General features: G+C 35.5%; 1 protein-coding gene and 1 long non-coding RNA gene across 2 annotated transcripts in view; both read left to right on the forward strand.

The window, feature by feature from the left end:
• The first annotated feature begins 1,549 nt into the window (after positions 1-1,549).
• LOC309493905 lies at positions 1,550-13,551 on the forward strand. Its single transcript, XR_014204075.1, has 4 exons — positions 1,550-1,759; positions 11,707-11,795; positions 12,244-12,365; positions 12,484-13,551. It is a non-coding gene; the product is annotated as an uncharacterized lncRNA (long non-coding RNA).
• Positions 13,552-16,682: 3,131 nt separating this feature from the next.
• Positions 16,683-18,040, forward strand: part of LOC309493656 (uncharacterized protein) — a 103,950-nt gene continuing 102,592 nt past the window's right edge. The window contains exons 1-4 of the mRNA XM_082162842.1: positions 16,683-16,777; positions 16,865-17,161; positions 17,272-17,598; positions 17,692-18,000. Coding sequence (XP_082018968.1) covers positions 16,735-16,777; positions 16,865-17,161; positions 17,272-17,598; positions 17,692-18,000 — 976 coding nt within the window. The 5' untranslated portion in view covers positions 16,683-16,734. The remainder of the gene's footprint in view (positions 16,778-16,864; positions 17,162-17,271; positions 17,599-17,691; positions 18,001-18,040) is intronic.

Here is an 18,040-nt window from a genome sequence, read left to right on the forward strand (position 1 = left end):
ACCCAAATAATAGTTATTTAAAGTTCTGGAGTCAGAGAAATTATTATTTACTCTTTTTTTATATTATATTTAAAATTGTCATGGGATGGCATTGACTGAATCTAGTTGTCCTACTGATGACTGATACACTATACAGTATAATGATTATTAATATCACAAAAGACAGCGAGAAAAGTTTAAACTCTGTCTGAATTCTGACTAAATAATTGTATTTATTTTACTTTGTATCACATTCAGGACTGATCGAAATATGCATATAAACTATTAACAATCAGGTTATTTAAAGTCTTATCAATAGAGCCCTTCACGGAAATACTTCACTTGCTCTCACACTTCATAATAAAAGAATAGCTGTCTCCTTCCTTTGGGTTCCCGCTCATGTAGGTGTGGAAGGAAATGAAGCTGTAGATATGCTAGCAAAAAAACTCTATAAATGAATCAGTAGATGTGTGCATACCAATATGTAGAGTAGAGGTTAAAACCATCATAAAGCAACATTCACTTAAAACATGGCAGGAATACTGGAACACAGCGGATACAGGACGTCATTTATACAGTATTCAAGATCAAGCAGTCACAAGCATGAGGAAGGGCAGAAGCCCAAGGGTGGAGATGTTAGATTCACGTCTTAGAATGGGTCACACTGGTTTAAATACAACATTGTTCAGAATAGGAAAACCCCCCACTGGACTATGCACTTATTGTAATGTACAAGAGACAGTGAAGCATATGTTGTTAGACTGCAAAAAATATGAAGAAGATAGGGCAGAATTGAAGACACAAACGGATGAACAAAGCATTACACTTGAGCATTTATTAGGAAAAACATCTGGGAAAATACACAAGTTATTAATTTTGGTTTTGAAAAACACTGGGCTAAGCGAAAGAATTTAATAGGGTTTTTTTTTTATTTTATTTTTTTTTATCTCCTCTGATGTCATTATAATGCCCACACTCCAGTCTAGTAGGTGGCGGTAATGCACCTTTGAGATGAGTTGCCAACCGCCATTAAAAACCTGAAAGAAGAAGAAGAAGAAGAAGAAGAAGAAGAAGAAGAAGAAGCCTTCAAAGGAAAATTCGATAATCACTGTAGTCAGCAAGAGACAGTTGAACATGTAATACTTTACTGCAGGAAATACAACAATGAAAGACGTAATTTCATTCAGTCACTAATTAAAGCTGAGCATAAAGATTTTTCTATAATAGGTATACTAAAGGAAAAAGCTATATATGATAGTATTATTAAGTTTATTAAAGAAACGGAATTAAGTAAAAGAATTTAGGCTGTTTTTTTTTATTTATTTTTTACGTTTTGTTTTGTTGTTGTTTCCTCATGAATTTTCATTCATATGTCGCATTATGTCCACACTCCAGTCCAGTCGGTGGCGGTAATGCACCTACAAGTTGGTTTGCCAACCGCCAATAAACACCAAAGAAGAAGAAGAAGAAGAAGAAGAAGAAGGAAAATTCGAAGTGCGTACTGCGTATGTCGGGGTCAGAACTTTCCATCGTGTGTTAACCTATTTTTTACAGTCTATGGTGTTAACCAGATCATTTCTCATCAAAATGCCTACTTGTTGTGTCGTGGACTGTGCAAATCGCACCAGTTGTGGAGTCAAGTTTTTCAGGATTCCTGCAGGATCTCATCCTTTAAAAAAAAAAAAACAGACGACATCTGTGGCTGCAAGCTATTAAACGGGCAGACTGGGACAATGATCAAAGAGGCTCGTGTTTGTAGTGCTCACTCACTTCATATCAGGTAAAGTCATCCTTTATCATCCCTTTCTATTAGATTAAACTCGAAAGCCTGGATTGCATGAACAGTTTCCTGTACACTAGCCTATAACGTTAAGCTATGCTGGTTAATAGTTTTTTTTAAATGTCATGGACCTGTGTCATTCTACAGACGCAGTGAGCTGCTAGCAGTTAGCAGTTAGCCGCAGGCTAGCGCCAACTTTGTGACAACATTTGTTTAACTGTTATTTACCATGGCTTACCTCTAGCCATAGTAAGTAAACAACTGTTTTCTGTAGACTGATTTAATAGTTAGGTGAAATGTGATACCTGGCATTAGTTGTGACCTGTGTCATGCTACAGACTAGCTTTACATTAGCGCTTTCACTATGACAACAGTATCGCGTTGGTGCGGTAAAGTAGGTTTTATGTTGGACATTCGTTAGACATTCGATCTTTTCTGCAGCATTAATTGATATGTAATGGCTTAATAGTCGTGGATGATGCTGTATCTCGTCTAGGTCACATTGTAAAGCATAATGTCAAAAGTGAATTTTAATATTATTCGATGATGTAATTGTTTTAAGAATTGGAAGTGAAAAAGTCCTCACAACTATCCCCACTTGGGCACTTCAAGTTAGGGAGTGTCTCAAAAGTGCCAAATCAGCAACAAAGTTGGTAAAGTATGTGCATTATTCCACAAAAACACTAAAAACGTGATCCTTTTACGTATGTAGTTGATGTTAGTAAATGGATTAAAAATAGAATAAGCCAATTTTTAACTTGTATATGATTTATATATCTGTTATACATATGTAATTAAACTGAATGTTTTAAATTAAATACATCTAGGCTATTTAACTTTGTGGTTGTTTTATGTAAATACCTCAAATGACCAACAATGTATTTATACACACATGCAGCATATAATACACAACTTAGATTGGTGAAAAATGATGATGTCACACCACATGTAATGTATTCACCAACCCTTAGAGCACACCATACACGACTTGGATTTGGAAAATGCCATTTGGTGTATTTTTAATGCATTTTTGAAATATACAAATCTATATAACTTCCTGGTCATGTGACCTGATGATGTCACACCATATGGGATTTATTCACCAACCATTGGAGCACACCATACACGACTTGGATTTGGAAAATGTCATTTCGTCTATTTTTAATGAATTTTTGAAATATACAAATCTATATAATTTCCTGGTCATGTGACCTGATGATGTCACACCACATGTAATGTATTCACCAACACTTGGAGCACACCATACACGACTTGGATTTGGAAAATGTCATTTAGTGTATTTTTAATGAATTTTTTGAAATGCGCAAATCTATATAACTTCCTGGTCATGTGACCTGATGATGTCACACCATATGGGATTTATTCACCAACCCTTGGAGCACACCATACACGACTTGGATTTGGAAAATGTCATTTCGTCTATTTTTAATGAATTTTTGAAATACGCAAATCTATATAACTTCCTGGTCATGTGACCTGATGATGTCACACCATATGGGATTTATTCACCAACACTTGGAGCACACCATACACGACTTGGATTTGGAAAATGTCATTTCGTCTATTTTTAATGAATTTTTTGAAATGCGCAAATCTATATAACTTCCTGGTCATGTGACCTGATGATGTCACACCATATGGGATTTATTCACCAACACTTGGAGCACACCATACACGACTTGGATTTGGAAAATGTCATTTCGTACATTTTTTTATGAATTTTTGAAATACACAAATCTATATAACTTCCTGGTCATGTGACCTGATGATGTCACACCACTTGGAATGTATTCACCAACCCTTGGAGCACACCATACACGACTTGGATTTGGAAAATGTCATTTCGTCTATTTTTAATGAATTTTTGAAATATGCAAATCTATATAACTTCCTGGTCATGTGACCTGATGATGTCACACCACTTGGAATGTATTCACCAACCGTTGGAGCACACCATACACGACTTGGATTTGGAAAATGTCATTTCGTCTATTTTTAATGAATTTTTGAAATATACAAATCTATATAATTTCCTGGTCATGTGACCTGATGATGTCACACCACTTGGAATGTATTCACCAACCGTTGGAGCACACCATACACGACTTGGATTTGGAAAATGTCATTTCGTCTATTTTTAATGAATTTTTGAAATATACAAATCTATATAATTTCCTGGTCATGTGACCTGATGATGTCACACCACATGTAATGTATTCACTAACCGTTGGAGCACACCATACACGACTTGGATTTGGAAAATGTCATTTCGTCTATTTTTAATGAATTTTTGAAATATACAAATCTATATAATTTCCTGGTCATGTGACCTGATGATGTCACACCACATGTAATGTATTCACTAACCGTTGGAGCACACCATACACGACTTGGATTTGGAAAATGTCATTTCGTCTATTTTTAATGAATTTTTGAAATATACAAATCTATATAATTTCCTGGTCATGTGACCTGATGATGTCACACCACTTGGAATGTATTCACCAACCCTTGGAACATTTTTACAGGTTTTCAATTTTTTATTTTTTTCTAATTGATATTAAAAGAGGAATTTGACAAAGCTGTGAAATTAGATTGATTTCACAAGTAATGACCATTCACATTAAGAAATACATGTTTTGTCATATTTTCATAGAGGAAAAAGAAATTAAGTGCATACAGTTAGCTCATGACATCCCTTTATTGAAGAAAACATACAGAAGTTAAACAATCAAGAGATTTATTTAATTTTCGTCTGTTTCTTTAAATATTAACAAATGTGAACTTATGGTATTGGGATTTTGTAATATCACCATTATGTAGGCTAGTATAACAGTGAAAAAAGTAGTTGCATGTCTTATAACTGTAAAACCAAATGCTATATTTCAAAAGGCACCAGAGTTTTTACTAAAATGCAATTTTCATGTTAATAACATACCAATTACACTTATACACTCATAAATAGGTTTTACTTTGTACAATAATAATTTCTTCCTCCACAAAGGATTAATGCACAATTTGGAATAGTAAATAAATCAAGGTTAGAAACAAAAACTTTTTTTAATGACAATTGGTTTGGGAATTTTGGTTGTGGAAATTGATTAAAGATGATGGTATCTTTAGTTTTATAGAATTTACTAATATTTAGCTAATATTTAATTGTATGCAATTCCCAGAGAACTTTGAGGCTTATTGGATTAGAGACACTTGGAGTACTTCCCAATTTAGGCTGAATAATAAACATTTTTTAAGTTACGGATGTAATAATTGCCTATGCTCCATTGTCTAAACAAAATATATTCTTGATGTTACAAATACATTGAACTTTCTGTTCAAGAAACATGTTTTAGATTGGAGTAAATTATAGATGACACCTCATAGATATTCTATAACGAACAAAGTTAATGAGTTTTCATATAAGATACATAACACTGAGTAGTAGGCCTACACTCATTAGACACTTGTGCTTTAAAGTTGATGTGGAAGACAATTGTATATGTTATGCCCATGAGCCACTCATATTGAAGCTGATATTGTTTTGAAGAAAGTGATATTTAAATGTTTTACAATTGATATAGATAAATATTTATATATTTATATAAAATCAATACGAACCATGCAACTGTTTAGTATTATTATGTATTTAATGTTTAAAAAAAAATAAAAAATCCATTGCCACTATACATTGTTTTGATGTTTTCTAAAAAAGAGAAAAAAAAGTCTTTGATACATCAAACAAACAAATAAAATAAATTAATATATAAATAGAAGGACATCTCTATTCATATAAGATGTGACGTGATCTATCATTTTGATATCACAATGTTTATTTATAACGCTTCATTCTCTTTCTCTAAAGTAATGACTAAAAATGTTTGATTTTTTGTTTTGATAAAAAAAATTATATATATACATATATATACATATATATATATATATATATATACACATATATACACTACCGGTCAAAAGTTTTAGATTGGTAAGATTTTTTATGTTTTTAAAAGAAGTATCTTCTGCTCACCAAGGCTGCATTTATTTGATTAAAAATACAAACAAAAACAGTCATATTGTGAAATATTATTACAATTTAAGACAGCCGTTTTCTATGTGAATATATAGTAAAGTGTAATTTATTCCTGTGATCAAAGCTGAATTTTCAGCATCATTACTCCAGTCTTCAGTGTCACATGATCCTTCAGAAATCAGTCTAATATGATGATTTGATGCTCAAGAAACATTTATGATTATTATCAATGTTGAAAACAGTTTTTTACATTTTTATTTCATGATTCTATGATGAATAGAAAGTTCAAAAGAACAGCATTTATCTGAAATCTAAAGCTTTTGTAACATTAAACACTACCGTTCAAAAGTTTGGGGTCAGTAAGAATTTTATTTTTATTTTTGGGGGAAAGAAATAAAATAAATCAATACTTTTATTCATCAAGGATGAGTTAAACTGATCAAAAGTTACAGGAAAGACATTTATAATGTTAGAAAATATTCTATTTTAAATAAATGCTGTTCTTTTGAACTTTCTATTCATCAAAGAATTTTGGAAAAAAAATTTTACACAACTGTACATTTATTTTCTGAATTTTTTACTGAAAAACATGCAGTTAATTATATGCATGATTTGTTGTGACTATACATCACTGCATCAGCAACTACACAGTTACTGTCTGTTAAATAAAGCAACATGCAGCATAACATCTGTGTTTCTCTGCTCATCCTGGACTGAAGCTCAGGCTCTACTCTTCATCATATCATCAGTGTTTCTCTGCTCATCCTGAACTGAAGCTCAGGCTCTACTCTTCATCATATCATCAGTGTTTCTCTGCTCATCCTGGACTGAAGCTCAGGCTCTATTCTTCATCATATCATCTGTGTTTCTCTGCTCATCCTGGACTGAAGCTCAGGCTCTACTCTTCATCATATCATCTGTGTTTCTCTGCTCATCCTGGACTGAAGCTCAGGCTCTACTCTTCATCATATCATCTGTGTTTCTCTGCTCATCCTGGACTGAAGCTCAGGCTCTACTCTTCATCATATCATCTGTGTTTCTCTGCTCATCCTGGACTGAAGCTCAGGCTCTACTCTTCAGCATATCATCAGTGTTTCTCTGCTCATCCTGGACTGAAGCTCAGGCTCTACTCTTCATCATATCATCAGTGTTTCTCTGCTCATCCTGGACTGAAGCTCAGGCTCTACTCTTCATCATATCATCTGTGTTTCTCTGCTCATCCTGGACTGAAGCTCAGGCTCTACTCTTCATCATAACATCTGTGTTTCTCTGCTCATCCTGAACTGAAGCTCAGGCTCTACTCTTCATCATTTCATCTGTGTTTCTCTGCTCATCCTGAACTGAAGCTCAGGCTCTACTCTTCATCATTTCATCAGTGTTTCTCTGCTCATCCTGGACTGAAGCTCAGGCTCTACTCTTCATCATATCATCTGTGTTTCTCTGCTCATCCTGGACTGAAGCTCAGGCTCTACTCTTCATCATATCATCTGTGTTTCTCTGCTCATCCTGGACTGAAGCTCAGGCTCTACTCTTCATCATATCATCTGTGTTTCTCTGCTCATCCTGGACTGAAGCTCAGGCTCTACTCTTCATCATATCATCTGTGTTTCTCTGCTCATCCTGGACTGAAGCTCAGGCTCTACTCTTCATCATATCATCAGTGTTTCTCTGCTCATCCTGGACTGAAGCTCAGGCTCTACTCTTCATCATATCATCTGTGTTTCTCTGCTCATCCTGGACTGAAGCTCAGGCTCTACTCTTCATCATTTCATCAGTGTTTCTCTGCTCATCCTGGACTGAAGCTCAGGCTCTACTCTTCATCATATCATCTGTGTTTCTCTGCTCATCCTGAACTGAAGCTCAGGCTCTACTCTTCATCATATCATCTGTGTTTCTCTGCTCATCCTGGACTGAAGCTCAGGCTCTACTCTTCATCATATCATCTGTGTTTCTCTGCTCATCCTGGACTGAAGCTCAGGCTCTACTCTTCATCATATCATCTGTGTTTCTCTGCTCATCCTGGACTGAAGCTCAGGCTCTACTCTTCATCATATCATCTGTGTTTCTCTGCTCATCCTGGACTGAAGCTCAGGCTCTACTCTTCATCATATCATCTGTGTTTCTCTGCTCATCCTGGACTGAAGCTCAGGCTCTACTCTTCATCATATCATCTGTGTTTCTCTGCTCATCCTGGACTGAAGCTCAGGCTCTACTCTTCATCATAACATCTGTGTTTCTCTGCTCATCCTGGACTGAAGCTCAGGCTCTACTCTTCATCATATCATCTGTGTTTCTCTGCTCATCCTGAACTGAAGCTCAGGCTCTACTCTTCATCATATCATCTGTGTTTCTCTGCTCATCCTGGACTGAAGCTCAGGCTCTACTCTTCATCATATCATCTGTGTTTCTCTGCTCATCCTGAACTGAAGCTCAGGCTCTACTCTTCATCATAACATCTGTGTTTCTCTGCTCATCCTGGACTGAAGCTCAGGCTCTACTCTTCAACACAACGGTGACACACGAAACACACCATACAGAAACACTTTAAACCCCAACAGAACATTAAACACTACCAGATCTCTCAGGATCTCAGCATCTTCACTTATTACAATCCAGACTTTATTTATTTCATACTAACATTCTTATTGAGGATTAACAGAGGTTTAGAAGTTGAAGTTTTATTGAAAAGAATAAAGTTTAATGTCACCATGATGGAGATCAGTGTTTGCTTTAGTTGGGCTCTTGACCTTTTAGTGTTTAACTTTAATGTTTCTCTGACTGCATTAACTGTGTGTCTCTGATGCATATTTGTAAGTGTAGCAATCCAAGAGAAACTCAGATCAGAAGATGCTGGTCACTTTTTAGTGATAGTAGTCATCATGTAGTGTCCTGCTTTATTAATACCACCTGAAGTGAAATATCTGATTAAGTGGTTAAATATTAGTTGTTCATTTTGCATGATAAAACTGCTATAGAATATCCTGCAGTGCTGTGATACTCAGATTTTATGAAGTCATTATACAGAAAAGCGTATGAATCACAACAATGGTGACAATGAAAAAAAATCTGAATTACTATAAAGTCACAAAAAGGCTTTGTTGGTTGTCACCATTGTTGAGATTCATATGTTGATTCTTGATGTCTCTATACTACTAAAAAAATGAACTAGCTCAAAACTTTTTCTGTACAATATATATATATATTTTTTTTTTTTTTTTCAGATTGTTATAATACTGATGCCACAATATTTCAAGGATTATGTGAAAAATGATGACATTAATTATAGACTTTGTATAAAACTAAACTCAATCTACATATTATGAAATCTAAGCTAATATATTCAGAAATTTGACTGACACATCAGTGAATCAGATCATCAATGAATAACCAAGATCATCTGATATTTTCTCCAGTATTTATTGCTATAATAAATGTGTATCAATTACACAGTTAAAGCAGCCAGAGAAAAATAAAAGTTATAAACTCAAGGGTCATGAGCCCAACTAAAGCAGACACTGATCTCAATCATGGTGACATCAAAATTATTTAAACGTTTTTTACACTTTATTTAAATTAGCATATTATACTTAAATTTTATGGTTTTTGTTTGGCAGCCGCAGCTGCCAGTCATTTGACCCTTTTTTTTTACGATTTTTTTTACAATGAAGGTGTTTGATCATAATAATGCAGGAAATACCTGTGAAATAAGTGTTTTTTCAGTTTATTTAAATTAGAATATTTTACTTTAATTTTAAGGTTTTTGTTTGGCAGCCGTAGCTGCCAGTCATTTTACCCTTTTTTTAATTTTTTTTTTTTACAATGAAGGTATTTGATCGTGATTGTTCAGGAAATACCTGTAAAATAACAGTGTTTTTCAGTTTATTTAATTTAGGATGTTTTACAGTTTTTTGGAGGGCTGACAGTCATTTGACCATTTTATCATTTAACTGTTTTGTTTCTGTTAAATTACAGATTATGTTTGTAATTTTACATACATTTTTATGTAATTTAAGAAAACAGAAAAAATATTGTATGAAAAATACAATCAATTTTTCTGTATAAAAAATGTGAATTACTGTAATTTGTCATTAATGTCACAATACCTAAAATAACAGCTGAATTTTTATTTTACAGATATTATTAGTAATTTTACAGTGTTTTGAGTACAATTTAAAATTAAAGAAAATGATCGTCAAAAAATCACAGTTATTTTCTGTAAAATTAGGATTTTTTTTTACATTGTATGTTATTAACATGAAAATTGCATTTTAGTAAAAACTCTGGTGCCTTTTGAAATATAGCATTTGGTTTTACAGTTATAAGACATGCAACTACTTTTTTCACTGTTATACTAGCCTACATAATGGTGATATTACAAAATCCCAATACCATAAGTTCACATTTGTTAATATTTAAAGAAACAGACGAAAATTAAATAAAACTCTTGATTGTTTAACTTCTGTATGTTTTCTTCAATAAAGGGATGTCATGAGATAACTGTATGCACTTAATTTCTTTTTCCTCTATGAAAATATGACAAAACATGTATTTCTTAATGTGAATGGTCATTACTTGTGAAATCAATCTAATTTCACAGCTTTGTCAAATTCCTCTTTTAATATCAATTAGAAAAAAATGAAAAATTGAAAACCTGTAAAAATGTTCCAAGGGTTGGTGAATAAATCCCAGGTGGTGTGACATCATCAGGTCACATGACCAGGAAGTTATATAGATTTGCGTATTTCAAAAATTCATTAAAAATTTACGAAATGACATTTTCCAAATCCAAGTCGTGTATGGTGTGCTCCAAGGGTTGGTGAATACATTACATGTGGTGTGACATCATCAGGTCACATGACCAGGAAGTTATATAGATTTGCGGATTTCAAAAATTCATTAAAAATTGACAAATTGACATTTTCTAAATCCAAGTCGTGTATGGTGTGCTCCAAGGGTTGGTGAATAAATCCCAGGTGGTGTGACATCATCAGGTCACATGACCAGGAAGTTATATAGATTTGCGTATTTCCAAAATTCATTAAAAATAGACTAAATTACATTTTCCAAATTCAAGTCATGTATGGTGTGCTCCAAGGGTTGGTGAATAAATCCCAGGTGGTGTGACATCATCAGGTCACATGACCAGGAAGTTATATAGATTTGCGTATTTCGAAAAATCATTAAAAATAGACTAAATGACATTTTCCAAATTCAAGTCATGTATGGTGTGCTCCAACGGTTGGTGAATAAATCCCAGGTGGTGTGACATCATCAGGTCACATGACCAGGAAGTTATATAGATTTGCGTATTTCCAAAATTCATTAAAAATAGACTAAATTACATTTTCCAAATTCAAGTCGTGTATGGTGTGCTCCAAGGGTTGGTGAATAAATCCCAGGTGGTGTGACATCATCAGGTCACATGACCAGGAAGTTATATAGATTTGCGTATTTCGAAAAATCATTAAAAATAGACTAAATGACATTTTCCAAATTCAAGTCGTGTATGGTGTGCTCCAAGGGTTGGTGAATACATTCCAGGTGGTGTGATATCACCTGTTTCTATAAGATAAAATGAAATTTTGGGAGTACAATGTAATAACCATGTACCCATTCATAGTGAATATCCCATGCACAGCTTAAAACTATCTAAGCCTATTTGACAAAAAATAGGTTGTCCACTTAATTCACATCTTTACATTTTATTAGTATGCTTTGCGTGGTTTCGCACCTTGGAATGCTTATTTGTGTGTGTGTGTGTGTGTGTGTGTGTGTGCAGTTTTGAGACAGTCCCTTAATTTGCTTGGCGAATGTCTAACGAATGTCCAACATAAAACCTACTTTACCGCACCGTATCGCGTTGTAATCAATGTGTGCAATTATTTTTCTTTTTTTGTAGGAGAGGCATCACTTGACTCCAGTAGTCCTGACTTCCTCCTTGTTTGTGTACAAAAAACAAAGCCAGACACCTAAGACAAAAATGGAAAGGTACGAATAAAAAATAAAATAATGATCTATAAGGCTTGTCTGTTTCTCTCTTGCAACGTCCAGAAAACTGGCGGAGTAGTCTAGACTCTCTAGACCACCTAGTCTAATCCTTATCCAGATGTCTTTGAACTCCTCTCACTCGCCCTCTCTTGAGTCACACGTAGTTCTCTCTCCTTCTGTCTTATATAGACTGTGGACCTTGTTTAAATTCAATCAATACTCATATTGGTCTGATGTTTGTCAGTGCATATGCATGCCTCAAGGAGATACTATAATATCTAATAAAAAAAGATTACAATTACAGCATTTTAATTCCTTGTTCATGTAAATTATTATTGATTAAATTTAAATGTAATTTAATTAAAGCAATACTGTGCAGGCCTAGTTTAACTAGACAATGATTAAATGGTTTCACACAGCACTAATTGTTCCTTTTGTTTTCCTTTAGGTATCAGAGGAAAAGGAAGAGAGATGAACGCCCTGACATGCAAACCTCCTGCTTCTTCCATGGCTGAGATGGAGCAAGACTGTACCATTGATCATTGCAGTGGTATGAATAATCTCTTAAAGGTAAAGCTAAAACTAATGCAGTCTAATACACCAGCCCTGTGGTCCCACACGCTACACCCTCCAAAGTTGTCAGAATTTTTCACTGAACTTCTGTATGTCTGTTTGTTTTCTGTTCAAGATGAGGTGGAAGCTGAAGGAGAGAAAATGATGATCTTTGCTTTACACATCATCAACTGCAGGAAGACTACATCAACCTGCAGCAGGACTGTTTTAAGTTACGCAGTGAGAATGAAGAACTTAGGAATGAATTACAGAAATCCACATTTTCATACAGCAATGTTAAGAGTAGCATTCGACTATTACTGTTTTTCACTGGACTGACTTCTGTAATCTTCGAATGGCTCCTAAAAAAATGAGATGGCAGTATTGAGATAAGTCACCAAGCCCTTCCTCTAGAGGACCAATTGTTGATGGTCTTGATGAAATTAAGGATGGGCCTCAGTAACACTGACCTGGCATATAGATTTCATGTAACAACAAGCACCGTATCAAATATGTATCGGAGCTGGATCTCTGTTATGTCTGTCGTCCTCAAGTCATTAACTTTTGTCCGGTCATATACAAGGACATACACATACATATATTAATAAGAATATGTATCGACACCACATTAATCCAATTACCATCATATTTCTAAGATTCTATGAATATAAGAAAATGCAAACATATAGAACATATTCAATTTCTTCCACAACGTGTTGCACATATATTCACAGCTGGTCACGTTAAAGACGTTCCCAATGTGCTGATCAGCGCAGCATCGACTGTAGCTTTTGAAAGGGAACAGTATGTCTGTGTTTTGAATGTAATACATTTGTATTGTTTAAGTTAGGAATATTATGTTAATAAAGCAAGCAGCATCTCCAGGTTTACTGTATTATAGTAGGCCTATGTTTACTAGGTTAAAGACACTTGCTTGTGTCTCAGTCCTCTTTGTGTTTGCAGGGTGGTTTGATACTGTGGTCAGTGTGATAAAGATCATCATCATGAGATGTTCTTCAGCTTGTGCTTTTCTTTTGCTCTATTTACTGTATATTCCCTCGGTCAAACCAAAACCCTTGAGCCTCTGCAGGTGTGATGCAAACAGGAAATGTGTTTTAGTACAAATGGACACAAACTTTTCTCTCCATAAAAAGATGCTGTGAATTTGTGTAAAAAAAAATTGAAAATAAATAAATATATATATTAGCTCTTCCAGGCTCTATTACTGACTCTGTCTGACTCTGAGTATCTCATCCAGGATGGCTCATAAAACCTTTCATTCTTATTTATATTGGACATATTCAAATATGGCATGACAACATACATGCCAGAGGCAATGAGGTTTAATTTTTAGGTTTAATGAGTTTTTATTTTACAGCAATAAAACTTCTACTCACTGGCACCAAATCCACCTTAAGTAAAATAAACAATTTCTCAATTTTCATGGACGGCTCCTCCATCTCCCCCTCCCCTCAGGTAAAGAGTCTGGGTGTCCTCCTAGACAGCACCCTCAGCTTCAATGCACACATCAATAACATCACTCGTTCAGCCTATTTCTACCTCAGAAACATCCACCGTCTTCGCCCTGCTCTCACTCCTCTCTCCACTGCCGTTCTTGTCCATAGCCTTGTCACTTCCAGAATCCATTACTGTAACTCTCTCCTGTTTAGTCTCCCTCAAAAAACCCTCCATAAACTCCAACTTGTTCAGAATTCTGCCGCACGCATCATCACTCACACACCCTCCATAAAGCACATCACCCCAGTCCTCCAACAGCTTCACTGGCTCCCCATCTCACACCGTATCCACTACAAAATCCTCCTCCTCTCTTTCAAAGCCATCCATAACCTCGCCCCTTCATACCTGACTGACCTCATTCATATTGCCACACCAGCCCGCTCTCTCCTCTCCTCCTCCTCTCTCCATCTCATTGTCCCGCCCGCCCGCCTCATCACTATGGGGAGTAGGGCCTTCAGTCGCTCTGCTTCCCAGCTCTGGAACACTCTCCCCCCTGACCATCTGTTTAGACAAGCCTACTCACTGTGACTACTATTGCATTATCCTCCTGTACTGCTTTTAACTGATGTATTTTAACATGTTTTATGCTGGTTTTTAACATAGTTTTTAGTTTGTTCTTATGTACCTTCTTGTAAGACGACCTTGAGTGTCCAGAAAGGCGCCAAATAAATACAATTTATTATTATTATTGAAGGGGTATAATGGTGTAATGCCCTTTTCACAAGATGTAAAATAAGTCTCTGATGTCCCCAGAGTGTGTATGTGAAGTTTTAGCTCAAAATACCCCACAAATGTTTTAACATAGTTTGATAAAGAATATGTTTTATATAGTTTTGGTCAGTGATAAGATTAGTGAATTATTCTACTTTATTTACTTCAAATTATGTGTTTTGGTAAACGTTGTTAAAAAGACCACAAACTCAAAAAGTCAAGAATCTGCCCAACTAAAAGAAACACCAGATCACCATAATGGTCTCCTGTTCACCATTGCATTATTATAGATGTACAGCACCTTCAGTAAACACACACACAGCTCTCTTATTGAACCCTCTGGCTCCATCTAGTGGCAGATAGAAGTTCATGTTCTATTGATATTATAATTCCAATGACTAAACATGACATTTCTTGGTTGTATGTAGTTGTGTTGTATGGTAGTTGACACAGAACATAATTTTCTTTGTGTTCTGAAATCATGAAATGTAAATGGCACAGATTTACTCGCCTCCTGCATGTTCAAAAAGAAAGAGTGAATCATTCTGGAGGAATGAAACTTTGACCTAATTTAATAAGTACATAGAGCCTTTGTCCTTGCAGATTGCAGTTTTTGATGACTAAATCAGAGATGAAAGGAAGGAAGCAGAAAAACTCAAGTTCACCTGTCATCAGTGATGCTGATGTTCCTCTGACAGCTGCTGTCCGAGGTGCTGAATCCACATCAAACCTTCATATTATTATTGTCTTTATGCAGAAAGTATCCAAACAAATCCAGATGTGGTCTGTTTCCTCCTAAAAAGATGTTAATGTGTCTTACAAGTGATAAAAATGTTAAGAACCCAAAGTACCAGATGCATTTTTTAATTGGTTGCATTTCAAAGTTGTTTTTTTTAAAGTTTTTTTAAAATTTATTTTTATATAAATACAGGCTCTAGGGAGTGAACTTACATGAAAATGATACTGTCGCCCTCTAGAGGAAGATTTTAATAATGCTTATGAATTATCTTCAGTGTCATTTGTCCTTATATAGAGAAGCTGAAACCTGTATGACAGAGGTCGGTAACAGGGCCTCCACATCAACAAGTGAACAATAACAAAGCAAACTCAGCTTCCTTTTTATCAAAAAGATTGACAAGACAATCGCCAAACAAAAAATGTCTTGATCACGGATGCAGAACAGCTGGGGGTAAATATGCTTAGGTAGGATGAACACATAGTTGCCTCTCCATTCTTCTTTGTATGCCCTATTTCCACTGTCAACGTTCCTCTTTAGACTCTGTGATAGTGCCATGTTCTCTCACCAGCTCGCTTAATGTTAACATCACTCTGCACACGTCGTAATAGCGGACCTCCAGCACGCAAACAATAAAAAAAGATGCAGTTTAGTATGTGAGGATGCCAAGGAATAATTCTGAATGTAAAAGTAGGCTATGCCAAATAATTATTACAATAAGTTAGGCTCCACTGCGTAACAAGCAAATTAAAATGATACACATTTATTATTCACAATATGAAAAGAGGAAATAAAACATAGTTCGTTAAGAGCATGACTCAAACATACCATTAATAGGCTCTTTTATTTTTGAGTTATTTTTATCCATTCCGCATAAGTGTGTTTTAGCAAGGCGGTCTGTGTTGTAAGTTGGTGAATGAAGATACTTGCCAGGTTATGTGTCACTACTGCTTTATTCATTTATCCAGTGTAAACTAGGACACCGCCACACAAATGTGGCTTTTTGTTGATGACTGTCCTACTACAGGATTTAACACAGAGTAACAGCTCACTATCAGTTACAAAGTCTGTCACAGGCAATTCTAGTTGCATTTTTCATCAATTAATTTCTTAAAATATCCTTTGACTATGTTCTGGCCAACATCTAGTGGTGAAAACATTTTTTGGCCTAATGCCAAACTTACTTGACGACCCCTGCTGTGTGAGCTCTCAGTGTCAGACACTGTAACCTCCACTAGGTGGCGCTCTTTCAGTGTGATTAATGTAATATTCAGTCAGTGCTGATGGTGGGAGGAGCCAGTAAAGCTGATCATTACTGATAAAGAGCTGAAGAAAGAGGAAGGAACTAAAGCAGACAGATGTAGAGACAGAGAGATTCACACAGAGAACATTCAGCATAAAGAAGACTGAACTCAACTCACAATGAAGATCCTCCTCATCTTCTTCACTTTCTCCCTGATCTCAGGTCAGAGCTTTTCTCTTTCATCACTGCAGTAATGATGCTGTTTTCTGTTCATGAGGTTTCTGATCACAGTATCAATCTGATTGACAGGTGCAGTGAGATGCGTCAGTGTCACTGGATATTCTGGAGGAAGTCTTCTTGTTGATTCTGGGGAAACATGGCACCGTTACTACTCTAAATATATGGCCAAATTACCTGAGTGGAGAACAATAATAAATTATAAGAAACATGATAAATGGATTAATGAAGGACGATTCACACTGTTTAAAAACAATAAGGGAAAACTCATGATCTACATCAGAGAACTGAGCCAACATGATGCTGGAAGATACCAGATTAGAGTTGAAGGCCAGTGGTACATTTATATGACTTTGAAGGTGGAAGAAGGTCAGTCATATTAAGATTAAAGTTTTTGTTAAGTAAAACTATTGATCATTTCAAACCTTTTATGTAAGTGAAATATACTGAAATATATTTCTTCATCTTGTGAATGACAGATTCATGTTGTAAAGTGTCAAAGAGAGTGATGGTGAATATTGGAGAAACTGCAACCTTCAGCTGTGAATATTCACAGAATCATAATAACGATCACAAGATCATATTCAAAGAAGGAAAAGAATCTATTGAAGAGTTGAGACATGCCACTTATACATGGAATAAGAAAGAAAGATTCAGTATTTCTGATGACAAACATAACAACCTCTTCAATGTGAGAATTTCTGCTGTGACTCCAGATGATGGAGGAGTTTATTTATGTGCAGTTTCAGCCTACAGTCACTCATACAGTTACTCCATTATTAATACTGTTCATCTACATGTTATTAGTAAGTAGAACAAACTCAGTCAAATCTGGTATACATGTTTTTTGAGGTCTTTGTTCATGAAGAATTGATTAGGTATGATGCTGTGATTGACAGCTAAAGTGGGCGTGTCTAGAGCGACTGGCCACTCAGGAGGTCGTATGATGATCAAGTGTGAACATCCTCAACACAAAACCAAGCCAAAATACATCTGTAAAGAACCAGATGGATGTTCAGAGAGGAAGAATCCAGGAGTTCAGGATGAATGGATGGAGAATGTTTCTTTATATGACGACACCAGAGCAGGAGTCTTGATGGTGTTTTTTAGAGAGCTGAAAGCTGCAGATGCAGGAACATACAGATGTGGAGTGAATGTGTCTCACTATACTGAGAGCTTCACTGAACTTCAGCTGGACGTCAGAGACGGTGAGGAACCACAAATACTTTATCTTGCAGGTACAAAGTA

This window comes from Leuciscus leuciscus (assembly GCF_965113295.1).
Source record: "Leuciscus leuciscus genome assembly, chromosome: 3".
Lineage (NCBI taxonomy): Eukaryota > Metazoa > Chordata > Actinopteri > Cypriniformes > Leuciscidae > Leuciscus > Leuciscus leuciscus.